The sequence below is a fragment of the Marmota marmota genome, unplaced genomic scaffold (assembly GCF_001458135.2).
Source record: "Marmota marmota marmota unplaced genomic scaffold, marMar, whole genome shotgun sequence".
Taxonomy (NCBI): domain Eukaryota; kingdom Metazoa; phylum Chordata; class Mammalia; order Rodentia; family Sciuridae; genus Marmota; species Marmota marmota.
The window spans coordinates 28,072,200-28,084,913 of NW_026000142.1; the positions used below are offsets into that span (position 1 = coordinate 28,072,200).

Genomic DNA, 12,714 nt, shown 5'->3' on the forward strand with positions numbered 1-12,714 from the left:
GAGTCTAAATGGATCCCGGGGAAAGCCAGTGCAATCTGTTGAAATAGCACATGGTGGGAGTAAGCTCATGGGGGGCTTATTCTTGAGGTACCCAGGACTTACTCTTCTTATGGCTTGTTAGATTCTTACCTCTGCATCATCTGCTTTAAGGGGCTTTTCTCTTCCCCAGCATATATTAAAAACATAAACAGCTGAGGATAACCAGATGCTCAGTTTTCCATGAAAACACATGGGAAAATCAGAGGAGAATGGAGCTTTCTAGAAATACCGCCTGTGGCACAGGGAAAAATCTTTTATTTTACAACAGTATACATGATGAACCCGAAGAGCTCTGGCAATCATCAACAGTCTCACTTCACCTTCACCAACAGGGGAGGCAGGACATGGGAAACAGATATTCAGCAGACACTGGGCCCATGGATAAGGCCAGCGAGGGGTTTGTACTCAGAGATGTTTTCATAAGTCCTTCTGTTTTTCTCTTGTTGAATGGGGGAGATTGCATGGGAACAGGTCTTCCTATTTTCTTTTTAATGGCTCAATGCAACCCAGGCCCTCTGTTACATGCAAGTAATGATAAGAAGACAATGTTATTTTTATATGGCATCCCTTTTTCCAGATTCAAAGTGCCTTATTCACATTAGTTCACAATGCTGTGTGTGTGGAATGGGAGACCCTAATGTTATTACTCATTTTAAACAGGAAAGTATGAACACTTATTAATGCCTACCAATCCCTCAACATTTCCTCCCTCCATGCCACCACCATGCTCTAAGCCAGCAGCTTCGTGGCCCAATGACTTCTACAGACCCCTTGTCACTGCATAACCCGCATTGCCTGACCAGCCTTCAGCAGGTTCTCTATAGGGCACCCTGAGAGACTGTGAAAAGTAAATCCTATGTCACTCATTAGTTTCAACCCTCCAGTGACCTCCCACTAAAGACAACAATCAAAACTCTTACAAGACCCTTTATGGTTGGGCCCTGCTACCCTTACTGGCTTCACCTCAAACCATGCCACCATGACCTTGGCCTTATTTCTGTCCTCTGCTTACATGCTTCCTCCTCTGCCAGAGGATCTTTGCATGTTCTTCACGTTGGAACCTCATTGTACTCTTTGGCTAGTTAACCCCTACTCAGTTGCTAGAATTGCTCATCCAGTAAAGTTTCTCTCATTGTGAAGGACATTTAGTTATGTATACTAATACAACCATGTATCCAACACATACGCAATCTCAAAATCACACACATGAAAAAAAAACATGGCAACTTCTACTATGTGAAAATCTCTCTCCCTGCCTGTGTTCTGCATTGTTCCCAAGCATTCCCTCTCCCCCTCCCTTAGTCTCAGAATCAGAAAAGTCAGAGCAAACGTTACCTATTTTCATGTCCTTGCAGCTGAAGTGGCTGAGGAGGAGCTGGTTGGGCGACAGGGCTGTTGGGGGTGGCTGGGCTTGGTTGGGCCAGAGGACTCTGCTGGGCCAAGGGGCTGTGCTGCTGGGCCATGGGGCTCTGCTTCTCAGAGCTGGGTGCCGAGGCTGGGCTGTTGAGCTCTGTGATAGGAAACCAAAGGGGCAGATGTGGTCAGGTTGGCATTTTTGATCAGGGGCAAGACATGGCCAGAGGTGGTGACTCTCCTCCTCAGATGACTCAAGGATTCGGTCATTTCTGTTTTTGTTAGGCTTTGTTACTCCTGGAATGAGTAGTCTTTCATTAATTAAAATGGTTACCGAAGAAAGTAATGAACAGTCTCTTGCCATTTTGTAAGAAGAAAAGATTGACAAAACAAAAACAAAAATAAAACCCCATCAAAACCATGAAAGAATTATTCAAAGAAGTAAGCTCTAAAGAATATTCTGTTTCCAGCACTGTTTGCTGAAAACAACACTTTAGCCACCACTTTTGGACTGTAATGAGAAGTTTTAATGTTCTTATAAAGTGTGGGTAAATAACTAGACATAAACTAGTATGCCTTTTACAGTCTCTTCCCCAGCTCCTTGTCAGTCCTGTTAATAATCCTCTGTACTCCATAGTTCTCCAGAAAGAAAAGATTTCTGGACACAGGAAGATTTATAAGTCTGTTCTTTTCAACAATTGCTTCTTGTCTCCCTGCCCCACTCCCCCACTGCCAATAACATCAAAGGTTCAACTGAAATTATCTCTACATGTTAGAATAAGGGCAGGACAAATACATTTCAGACTAGGAAGACTGAGAAAGAAGTTGGAATTTTAGTAAGCAATCGTGCTTAGAATTTGTTTTCACTAAATATGTTATACATGTTGGTGTGTGTGACGATAGGTTAAAACAAACCTGCTCATTGACTTCTCTCTTTGGTTTTGTGATAAAACAGGGGTTACTTTTTTGGCTTTCCATTATAAACCACTCTTTCTTTTCTCATAGCCCAGATATTTTAATTTGTTTTCCATTTGTATCAGGGTTTTTCAACCTCAGTACTCCCAACATTTTGGACCTGGTAATTCTTTGCGGAGGTTGTCTTGTGCCTTATAGGATGATTAACAGCATTTCTGTCCTCTGCAGACTAGGTGACAATTGCATCTCCACCCCAATTTTGAAAGCCAAAAATGTCTCTAGACATCCTCAAATATCCCCCCTGGGGGAACAAAATCACCCTGGTTGGGAGCTACTGTTTTACATTTAAATCAGGTGGCAGTTTGGTCAGTTGTACCTGCATGACAGATAGTCCGAAGGTGGAATGGGAAGCGGGGTTGAATAAAACAGAGGGTGCCAAGTTAAAGAAGCCCATTAGCCTCTCTGTGGGACCCAGAGAGCTCCAGGGACTGAATCTTTCAATATCACTAATGAGCCAGTAGCTACAAACCAGTAACAAACCCACTGTGTGTGGCAATGGTGCATGTCCGGTGCATGGTACTCAGAACTGCGGCCCTCCAGGCCTGGGCTGTGAGCTGGGGTGCTCAGGAACTCTGCAGGCCTCACGGGGGAGTCCTTGTACAGAGAAATTCAAGAGGCTGAGTGGGAATTTTAAATTCTTATCAGATGCAACATTTTCTAAATGAGCTCTCTTTAGACCACAAAACTTCTTCAAGCTTTTCAAAATCAATCTGACTTTGAAGAATTCTCCAGAGGTTAACTGTTAACATGAATAGTTTTTTTTTCCTTTTTTCAGGTTTTTAACTCTGTTGAGTGAGTTCTGGCTTAATATAACTTAATAGAACCATAAAAAACAGTATTCCTGAGACCCCAGGGAATGATCGGATAAGCCAGTGTCTTGGGATTTACACTAGTGAACCTGCAATGCCACCATAGCTTGATTTCTAAATAAAACTGGTGGTGAGTAGCCAGGATGTGGGCTGCAATGGAGTGTGAGTTTGTACAAGAGTGGAGACGACAATTGATCTTTGGCATTCTAACAACATGCTGACTCCACATCCTGGCAGGCAGGCTGAGAAGCCCCCAGTGAGCATTTCCCTGTTTTGACTGTCTCTCTGAAAGGCCGCCTCAGGCACTCACCCTCCTGAGGAATGATGCGAAGGGTGACACTAAGGCCTGCGTCCTTGATGAGCTTCACGATGTCAGCGTGAGGCATGTTGATGATGGACTGGCCGTTCACTGCTAAGATCCGGTCTCCCACTTTTAGTTTTGCACAGCGATCTGCAGGACTTCCATCAATGATGCGTCCGATTTTATGGGGCACAGCTAAAAAAACCCCAACAGAAATAGGTATCAGGGACATCACCAATGCAAGTTCTATCCTTTAGTCCCAGTCCCAAAGAGAACAATGCAATGTGCCTTTTGAAATTGCAATCATTTCTATTAAATATGGTCTTGTGCATATCACTGAGACCAGAGTTACTAAATTCAAGTCCTTTGCAGTGATAGGCCAAGTCCAAACAAATATACTAGAGGTTCTCAAACTGTGGATGCATCATAATGACCCTGGGATTAAATGTACAGCTATCTAGGCCTCATCCCAGACCAGCTGAATCTGAATGTCCAGCGAGAGATGAGGACCATGGGTTTCCAAGAAACTCCTTGAGAGAGTCCAGTACCTATGAGCATTTGAGAATCATAGATGGAGAACATTGTGTACTAAGAGTTCGTATTCTAGAAATAATAATAGAGTTTTAGAAAGGCATAGGAATTAATTTCTTTCCCTTTCTATTTTACTGAAAGGAGGAAAAAGGAAAGAAATATGTACAAATTCAGGTGGTAGCCACCTGGTGAAGAAGTTCTGGCCAACTTCCCTTTAATCTAGTTAACTTTAGTTTAAAAGGCAACACGTTGCAATCTTCTCTTCTTCTGATTTGCTTTATTGTATGGCTCTGGGAACTTGCTAATGTCTGATACATAATGAAGTGCATCAAATTTAAGATGCCATTGATGGTAAGACAAATCTTTGCCATGCAAAGGGAAAATGAAAGGAATGTTGCCAATTAAACTAAGACACTCCATTCACTCCAAGATACTCTCTAATTGCTGAGATATTAAAACATAGAAATATTTTTGAACTGATGTAATATATTACCTGACTCTCTAGAACAAAAACATTGACTTAATTTTTATTACTTATATATGTGTGGAAAGAGCAAGAGACATGGGAGTACAGATTTTCCTAGCTTCTACTCTATGTAAATGGTTGAGTACCTATCAAGGTAACTATTTCTGGGATTAGATATTAATCTCCTCAAGGAGTTTATAATCTAGAAACCTGTTCCCTTTCCTTTCTCCCTTCAAGACAACCAGCCCCTATCTTTTTGCTCACTCTTTGAAATCAGGTATTGATTTAAACTACACAAACAGGGAAAGAAAAAAATTCATCATCCATAAGCTCTAAGGATGTGTATGCCCTGAACTATCAATTTTGTGCATGTGTTGCAGAGAAAGGCAGAACATCAGCTAACAACCATGATAAGGAAGGACAATTAGTGAGTTAATGAACCTGCACCTTGTTCACTCTTCCACTCTGAAAGGTTATAGATAGTATATGAAAATATTGGCTGAGCCTGTGTCCCTGAAGTAGAACTCATCATGTTGGAAACACAAACACATTTTTATTTACCATAAGCACTAATGGCTTTAATTAAGAATACCTTCCTTAGAGCATACTAATGATCATCTTCGAATTTTAGAATAATATATTTCTCAGTTAAAAATGCTATAAGAACAATTAGTGATTTACAAATCGATGTAGGCATTGCAAGGTGTTTGTTCTTCAACCATAATTAGGGTGAACTTTTTTCCTGTTTTTGTTCCTTTTCATATTCAACAGTGTCTTGAAATGGTCTACAAATGATTTGGTCTCTCTGCCTGTAATGTGTATGACTTTACGAACCGTGTAACTTTTGGAAAGTTACTTAAACTCTTAAGAGTTTGTTTTTCTTCCTTCTTCTTTTTTTTTTTGGTGGTGGAACTGGGTATTGAACCCAGATATGTTCTAACAATGAGTTCTATCCCCAGTTCTTTTTATTTTCATTTTCAGACAGGTGCTTGATAAGTTGTCCAGACTGGCCTGAACTGGTAATCCTCCTACCTCAGCCTCCTGAGTGGCTGGGATTATAGGGGTGTGCCATGGCACTTGGCTTCTGAGTTTGTTTTTCAATTGCAAAATTGGAATAATAATATTACTGCCCTCACAGGATGGTTCTGAGGATTAAATGAGTTACCACATGTAGAAAGCTTGATACATAAGAATTGATCTATAAATATCAAGTGATATTCTTTTGGTTGTTAACTTTTAAATAGTTTTGATCTCACTATTTTTTCTTTTTTTTGTGTGTGTGTGTAGGTTTCAACTTTCTTTTCTTTCCATGTGAGATAAACCTGGAACACTACTAAAACTAAAAGAACACTGCTTACTATAGGATCATACGGGCACTAATCCCTAAAAATTACACATGAAAACAGTTTCATTTATAAAAGAGATGTGTTTGGGAATTAATAGACACTGGATGAGGTCAAGAGTCTCTCTGATTTTACACAAAAAATGTTGCAGATCTTTGTAGGAAAGTACCAACTTGTAAATAAGAATTTATTATTCACAGGGAAATCAACACAGTATAGATCTAATGTCTACTTTCATATTTATTGACTTATTAACAACTTCTTTTCCTGCCTCTTATGATTTATGAGTACTTACATGAGCCAATCATTGTGCTGAGACACACCCCCCATTGTTTCCACATGAACATTATATAATATAATCCTTAAGAAAGCATATAAGGTGCCAGGTATCACTACATTCACAGTAGAGGAAGCAGGCTACAGTGGTTAGTAATCTTCCTGAGGTCACATAGGGATCAGAACTGTGGTTGCTCCCAGCAGCAGAGCCTTCGCTCCTCCCAGGAGCTGCTCTGCCTCTCTTGACTTTGTTGTCTCTGATCTCTAACCTGTTAGCTGTCTGTGCGCACCTGGTGCTTTTACTCGGACTGCAGCCTGCCTCTAAGCCAGCAATCCCCAACACTTCATGAGTGGCCCTGACCCAGGGAAGGTGGCAGCCAGGAACTCAGCTCCAAGTTGTCTTTTGACAGGTGAGGTGTGAGGAGAGGAGAGGAAGTGGAGAGTCTTCAGATCCTGTTTAGTTAGGACTTCCTGGCATGGCAACATTTCTTTGGGCATTAGAAACACTGACATTTGAGGGGCTGGGTTTGTGACTCAGAGGTAGACCACTTGCCTAGCATGCATGAGGCACTGGGTCTGATTCTTAGAACCCCTAAAAATAAATAAAGATATGTGTCCACCTATAACTAAAAAATAGATTTTTTTTTAAAAGAAACACTGACATTTGAAAGGAAATTAAAAAATATCATTCAAAACACAGCAAATGGTATTTGGGTCATGTGCTGTTTTTGACTTGTTCATGGCTCTGGGCATAACCTCCCAAACCCCCGGAAGTTTCAAAACATAGTCTACAAACACACACACACACACACACACACACACACATGTTGTGAGCTCAACAACAATAAAAACAACATTACACTATAATTTGTTAATTTCCAGGCATTGTACTAAGTACCTATTTAATTAATTAATTTTTGGTACTGGGGATTGAACCCAGTGGCACTTAACCACTGAGCCACATCCTCAGCTCCTTGCTCTTTATTTTGAAACAGGGTCTTACTAAGTTGCTTAGGGACTCACTAAGTTGCTGAAGCTGACCTTGAACTTTCGATCCTCCTGCCTCAGCCTCTCAAACTGTTGGGATTACAGCTGTGTGCCACACATTGGTACTTATTTTAAACCCTTACATCAACATTGTGAAGTAAATGGAAAAAAGTAATAGTCACACTTGTTTTACAGTTAAGAAAACAAGTAAGTGCCAAAGCCTATATTCAAACCTTTGCCTGTGGCTTTAAACCTTGGGGGTTTCTTCCCTCTTGTTCTAGTATGTAGGTGGGTGAAAGCAAGGGAACTTTGAGGAGCAAAGATGATTGAGACAGTCTTAAAAAACATGTTGCTGGGGCTTCAGGAGGAGAGTTTTGCTGTAAACAGAATTATCTGCTTAGGTGATAACTCTTAGTTCCAGGGCCATTTTAACTTAGAGTAGTTAGAATAAAAACTAAAATAAAAGAATAAAAAACATAATAAGAGAATGAAAACAAAAATAAATTCTATGGTAGCCATGCAGGATGGCTGAGGGACTTACATAAAATATGACTGAGTGCACAATTTAAAACTGCCTGCTCAGTAGTTGCAAGTACCTGACATGGTTTTATGACAAATGTTTTCCATTGGCATTTACTTGAATTAAAGTAGTACTTGGAGTTCCTGGCAGCAGTAGGCAGTCCCCCTTTTTCTTTACCATCACTTCCCCTACACGTGTAAGTACATTCGATGTTGATGTACAACAGATCTTTGACAAGGGGTGTGCTCAGCGAGGATTCTCCCTGGGAACAAGATGCAGCTCCATTTGCTCAGTGATAAGGTCCACAGAGCTTATGACCTGGCTGCTTTTTGTGCAATGCTAATGGAATTACAGAGCAAGGAAGAGGCCCTGACCTTGGTTTCTATTATTGGGATGAATGGTGCTCATTAATTCTCAGAGAATTGATGACTAAGGTAACTGCCGGAGTGCAGTCCATTTAGACAGCATGCCTCATGGACATCATCTGTCAGGCGGCCACATAAATCAAGTCTTTGGATCTGTCTTCTTGACACAGTGTGCTTAGGATACACAGATATTTGGGGGAAAGTCACAATATGTCATTTGGCTTTGGGCGTAATGACATTTGGGCAAGAGACAGTATGTCACTAGTTAGAAATTTTAATTGAAAATCACAAATTATGGAAAATAAACCCCATTTTTTTCTATTACATGATTAATTTCTAGGTAAAGCAGTACATTTACATTGCAGCATGTTTTCTATTTTCCTATAGGTGAATTGAGTTGGCATTGCCCAACGTACCATGCTGGTTTTAGTGGGAATATTCTGTCAGTTGACTAGATATTCTCTAAAGTGAGTTCTAACGTGAGTTCATTTTTGCCATTGGATTATTTTCCGGGACCCGTGTGTGGTCTACCCAGGGTCCCTCAGCCCTTTGTCAAAGTGGACTGATTCAGTCATTGGACTCTTGTTGAGCTGTGCCCTAGGTCAGTCCCCACAGGGAAGACAGGATGATTACCTGAAGGACATTTCTCACTTTAATGATAGATTCTTCCTGAAATCCTGAGGGAAGGGATTATTAGATCCCTCTCCTGTTCTCTTTTGTCATTACTTCCTGGCTGCTTATGTGTTTTTCCTTTCAGAGAAAAAAAAAGCCTGTGATTCATGTTTACATTTAATTATCTCCTTGTTAACAGATCCCACAAAGTAGCTTTATATATGGAGGAAGGCATTCGACAGGGAAAGTGGATTTTGCATCAATCATGTCACACTTACAAGAGAGAAGTTTCTGAAATGAGCGTGACAAAAATAAATACTTCAAAGGCAATCAATAGCATAAACTCTCATTAGCTCACAATTTCATTAATTTGTGAAGGTTAAACAACATGCCATTAGCTTAAAGAGGTAAGGGAAGTTTGTTTGGATTAAGAATCTGTGACCTGATGGAAGATAAATTTTTATTAAGTTGGATGATTCCAGTTGTTTTTCTTTCAATAATCTGTGAGAATTATTTACTGTCCAGTTTTACAATTGTGGGATGGCAAGTCAATCAATATGTCTATCAACACATATCTGTACAGTATCTTCTTAGTAACAGCTACCATGCTAGGCCCAGTTGGGAAAGGCCATAACAAAACAACACATGATGCTTGCCCTCAAGAAATTCACAGTCTGGTTGGGGAGACCAGGGATAAACATATAGAATATTTAAGACAAGACACAAATGGCAACTCCATGTAATGGTAACATGCAAGGGTTATTTATTACTGGGCCCAAGGGTGACTCAGAGTGGTGACAAAAATGAAGTCATTTTGGGGTCCTTCCTACTTCCCTGTCTGAGATCCCTGATAAGATGCCTTTAGCCCAGCTGCCATTGAGAAGAACATATGGGAACAGAGGAAGATCAATTGTCACAAAGCGTTCCCATCTCTTTTAATAATATGGTGAAGACTCCTGATCTGTTTTTCTGCTTTCAGATACCTGAGCCTAGTAATAATCTTACTCCTTTTCTGTCTCCTTCCTAGAAGTCCTGACTTAATATGTTCTGTTGTGACAAACCCTTTCAACTGGATGTTTTCCCTTGCTGGAGTATGAATAGGTGCTCTTTGAAAGAGTTAGTTTCTTAGTCGTCAGAGGGTAAAGATGCGGAAAAAAAACATGTGTTTTGTATTTAAAATTTTTGTATGGTAAAATTAAGAAAAAGTAGGCCGCATGACTTGTTTTCTTCTGGAAGTCTGTGAAATTTAGCTTTCCAAAAATGAAAACGTCTTCCCTGAAATTCATAGCCAACTGATTTGCAAGATCCCAAACCGAACAGCTGGTGTTTTAAGGACTGCATATTCAAAAAGTGCACTTTTTTTCCCCCAGCACCCATGAGTCATTCTCTTGTGGTTGAACAGTGTAGTTAGTTACCCTACAGTTGGTAATAAGCAGATGGTCAGGCGGGAGAATGGGAAGAGGGCCCATCACCAGCAATTTGGGAACCCAACTGAACTCATGTTTCCAAGGGTGAAAAGGATCATATAGAAAATATTAGCTATGTAACTAGAGATGAAGAAACACACTTCAGTCGTATATTATCATTTATACCTTTAGTTTACACCAATTAAAAAAATTACAGTTAATGTTGAGAATGAATTGGTAATTGAGATACATCTCATTGCTTTAGGAATTATAATTAGCTGAAACTTAACTGTTCTATTCTGAAACATAAGGCTGGGTTAAAACAGTGTTGCTCTTTGAAAGGTCTGGTGGGCCTGTGGACACACAGTTGACTTTTTGAATGGGTGACCTGTGTAGTCACATAGACCCCCACACTCACAGAAAGAAGCTGATGTTTCTGCTGTCACTTTTTGGACATCCTTAATAAATTTGGAACAAGGAAAAGACTCCACGTTTTCATTTTGCAGTGGGCCTTGCAAATTATGTAATCCATCCTCTGTAGAATCCCCATAGTGTATTTCTTTGTTGTATCACTCCAATGTTTTTAGTGTCTGCAGTGGAATATATGTAAATGAGAATATGGCACAAAATCACCAGAAACGTGGGTGGTAGGAAAGAAGCAAAACCAGTCCTTTATTCTTACGGCTGCATTTCTCACTCCCATGTGTACCACCAGAAAAGGTAGTAGAAACAGGTTCTGGTAAGCATCTTTTTAAATACCCTCGGTCCTAGGGGTATAGCTCAGTGGTAAAGCATGTGTACTGTATGTACAAGATCCTGAGTTTAATTCCCAGCACCAAAAAAAAAAAAAAAAAAGTGAACAATTCTTCAACTACTGATTTAAGAGGACTAAAAGTTACCTTGTTTTTCTTATTACATTGTGAAAATTATTCTTATGTAATAAGTCACCAGGTCTTCCACAAAGCAATATGCTTTGGTAACTTTCTTAATTAAGTAGACATTAATATACATCATATACAAATGATATGTATTTCAAGAAGCTCATATATTCTACTGATTTGATTCCTTCCCTCATAATCTGACAAGCTGTCTAGACTTTAGTGTTTCAGGAACCTAATGCAACTTCAACATAGTCATGATCCTCCAATCCATAGGTGCTTGAGGTATAGATAACCAAACAGACAAGATGATGGAAAACTGCTCCTTTTACACAGTTAGGCCTTTTCCTTCTATAGAGGTACTTCTCATTTCTCCACTTATTACTAGAAGTTACCTTGCCATATAACTAGAAAGCTAGGACAATCTTGTAGACCTGTTTTGGTCTGAAAGTGAAAGTATTTTACCACTCAATAAAACCAACAATCCATGACTTTCCAGTCAAGAGAATGAATTGGTAATTGAGATAAATCTCATTGCTTTAGGAATTATAATTAGCTGAAACTTGACTGTTCTCTTCTGAAACATAAGGCTGGGTTAAAATAGTTTTTGTTCTTTGAAACGTTTGGTGGGCCCTTGGACACACAGTTGACTTTTTGAGTGGGTCAAAATTTTGTGTTGTTTAACTTGAGTACTTTTAGTGAGTAAAGCTCTTAGTAACTTTGCTAGCAGAACAGCATGCTAATTCAGTAATAGTGGAAAAAATTACAGAAATTTTGCTATTAAAATATAAGAGTTTCTTCTCTGCAAAGCAGAAAAATAAGTTGTTTTTATCCTTTAAAAAAAAAAAACACGGGGCTGGGGATGTGGCTCAAGCGGTAGCGCGCTCGCCTGGCATGCGTGTGGCCCGGGTTCGATTCTCAGCACCACATACAAACAAAGATGTTGTGTCTGCCGAAAACTAAAAAATAAATATTAAAAAAAAAAAAAAAAAAAAAAAAAAACCNTATAGATCAATTCTTATGTATCAAGCTTTCTACATGTGGTAACTCATTTAATCCTCAGAACCATCCTGTGAGGGCAGTAATATTATTATTCCAATTTTGCAATTGAAAAACAAACACCCAAAACCAAAAAACACCAGTTGTATATTTGAGGTGTAGATTGTTATTGTTTGAATGTGTCTCCCACTTAATCCCCAAATTTACATGCTAACAGATTTGGAGGCAGAGCTCTTGGGAGGTAATTAGGACTAGATGAGGTTAGGAGGGTGAGGTCCACAGGATGGCATCAGCATTTTTATAAGAAGAGAAAGAGATACCTGAGCTGGCACACACGCTCTGTCTCCTAATATTATGTCCTCTGTCAGGTGCGACAAGAAGGCTCTCACCACATGCCAGCACCACACTTATGGGCTTTCCAGCCTCCAGAACCATGAGCTAAATAAACCTCTATTCCTAATAAATCACTTGGCTTCAGATAATTTGTAAAGGAATAGAAAACAATCTAAAACAGGTATCCTACTCCCATCCCACATATTCACATCTAACTCCTTTCAAAGGGTTAGTGTCTAACTTTTGATGATAAACTTACTTTCTGAATAAGGAGTTCCTCTTATTTAAAATTTATTACAGAGGACTTATCAAATTATTAGAAAATACTGAATTATTCTATAGAATGAGAAAATTGTATAAAAATTCAAACTTCATGTCAAGTGAAAGGGGCAAACAATAATAGCACTATTATCTAGTAGTTAGAAATTTCTTGTAATGAAAGTGATTTAATTGAAGTAGTACATATATAATTTAAAACAATTAAACACAACCAAAATGCTTATGATAAAAAACCCTAGTCT

General features: G+C 39.4%; 1 protein-coding gene across 5 annotated transcripts in view; it reads right to left on the bottom strand.

Moving 5' to 3' along the window:
- Window positions 1–12,714, bottom strand: part of Magi2 (membrane associated guanylate kinase, WW and PDZ domain containing 2) — a 1,275,072-nt gene that overhangs the window by 111,871 nt on the left and 1,150,487 nt on the right. For all 5 annotated transcript variants that reach the window (XM_048786215.1, XM_048786214.1, XM_048786217.1 and 2 more), the window contains 2 exons: window positions 3,487–3,672; window positions 1,375–1,549 (listed from right to left, as the gene is read on the bottom strand). In XM_048786215.1, the coding sequence (XP_048642172.1) occupies window positions 1,375–1,549; window positions 3,487–3,672 (361 nt within the window). The remainder of the gene's footprint in view (window positions 1–1,374; window positions 1,550–3,486; window positions 3,673–12,714) is intronic.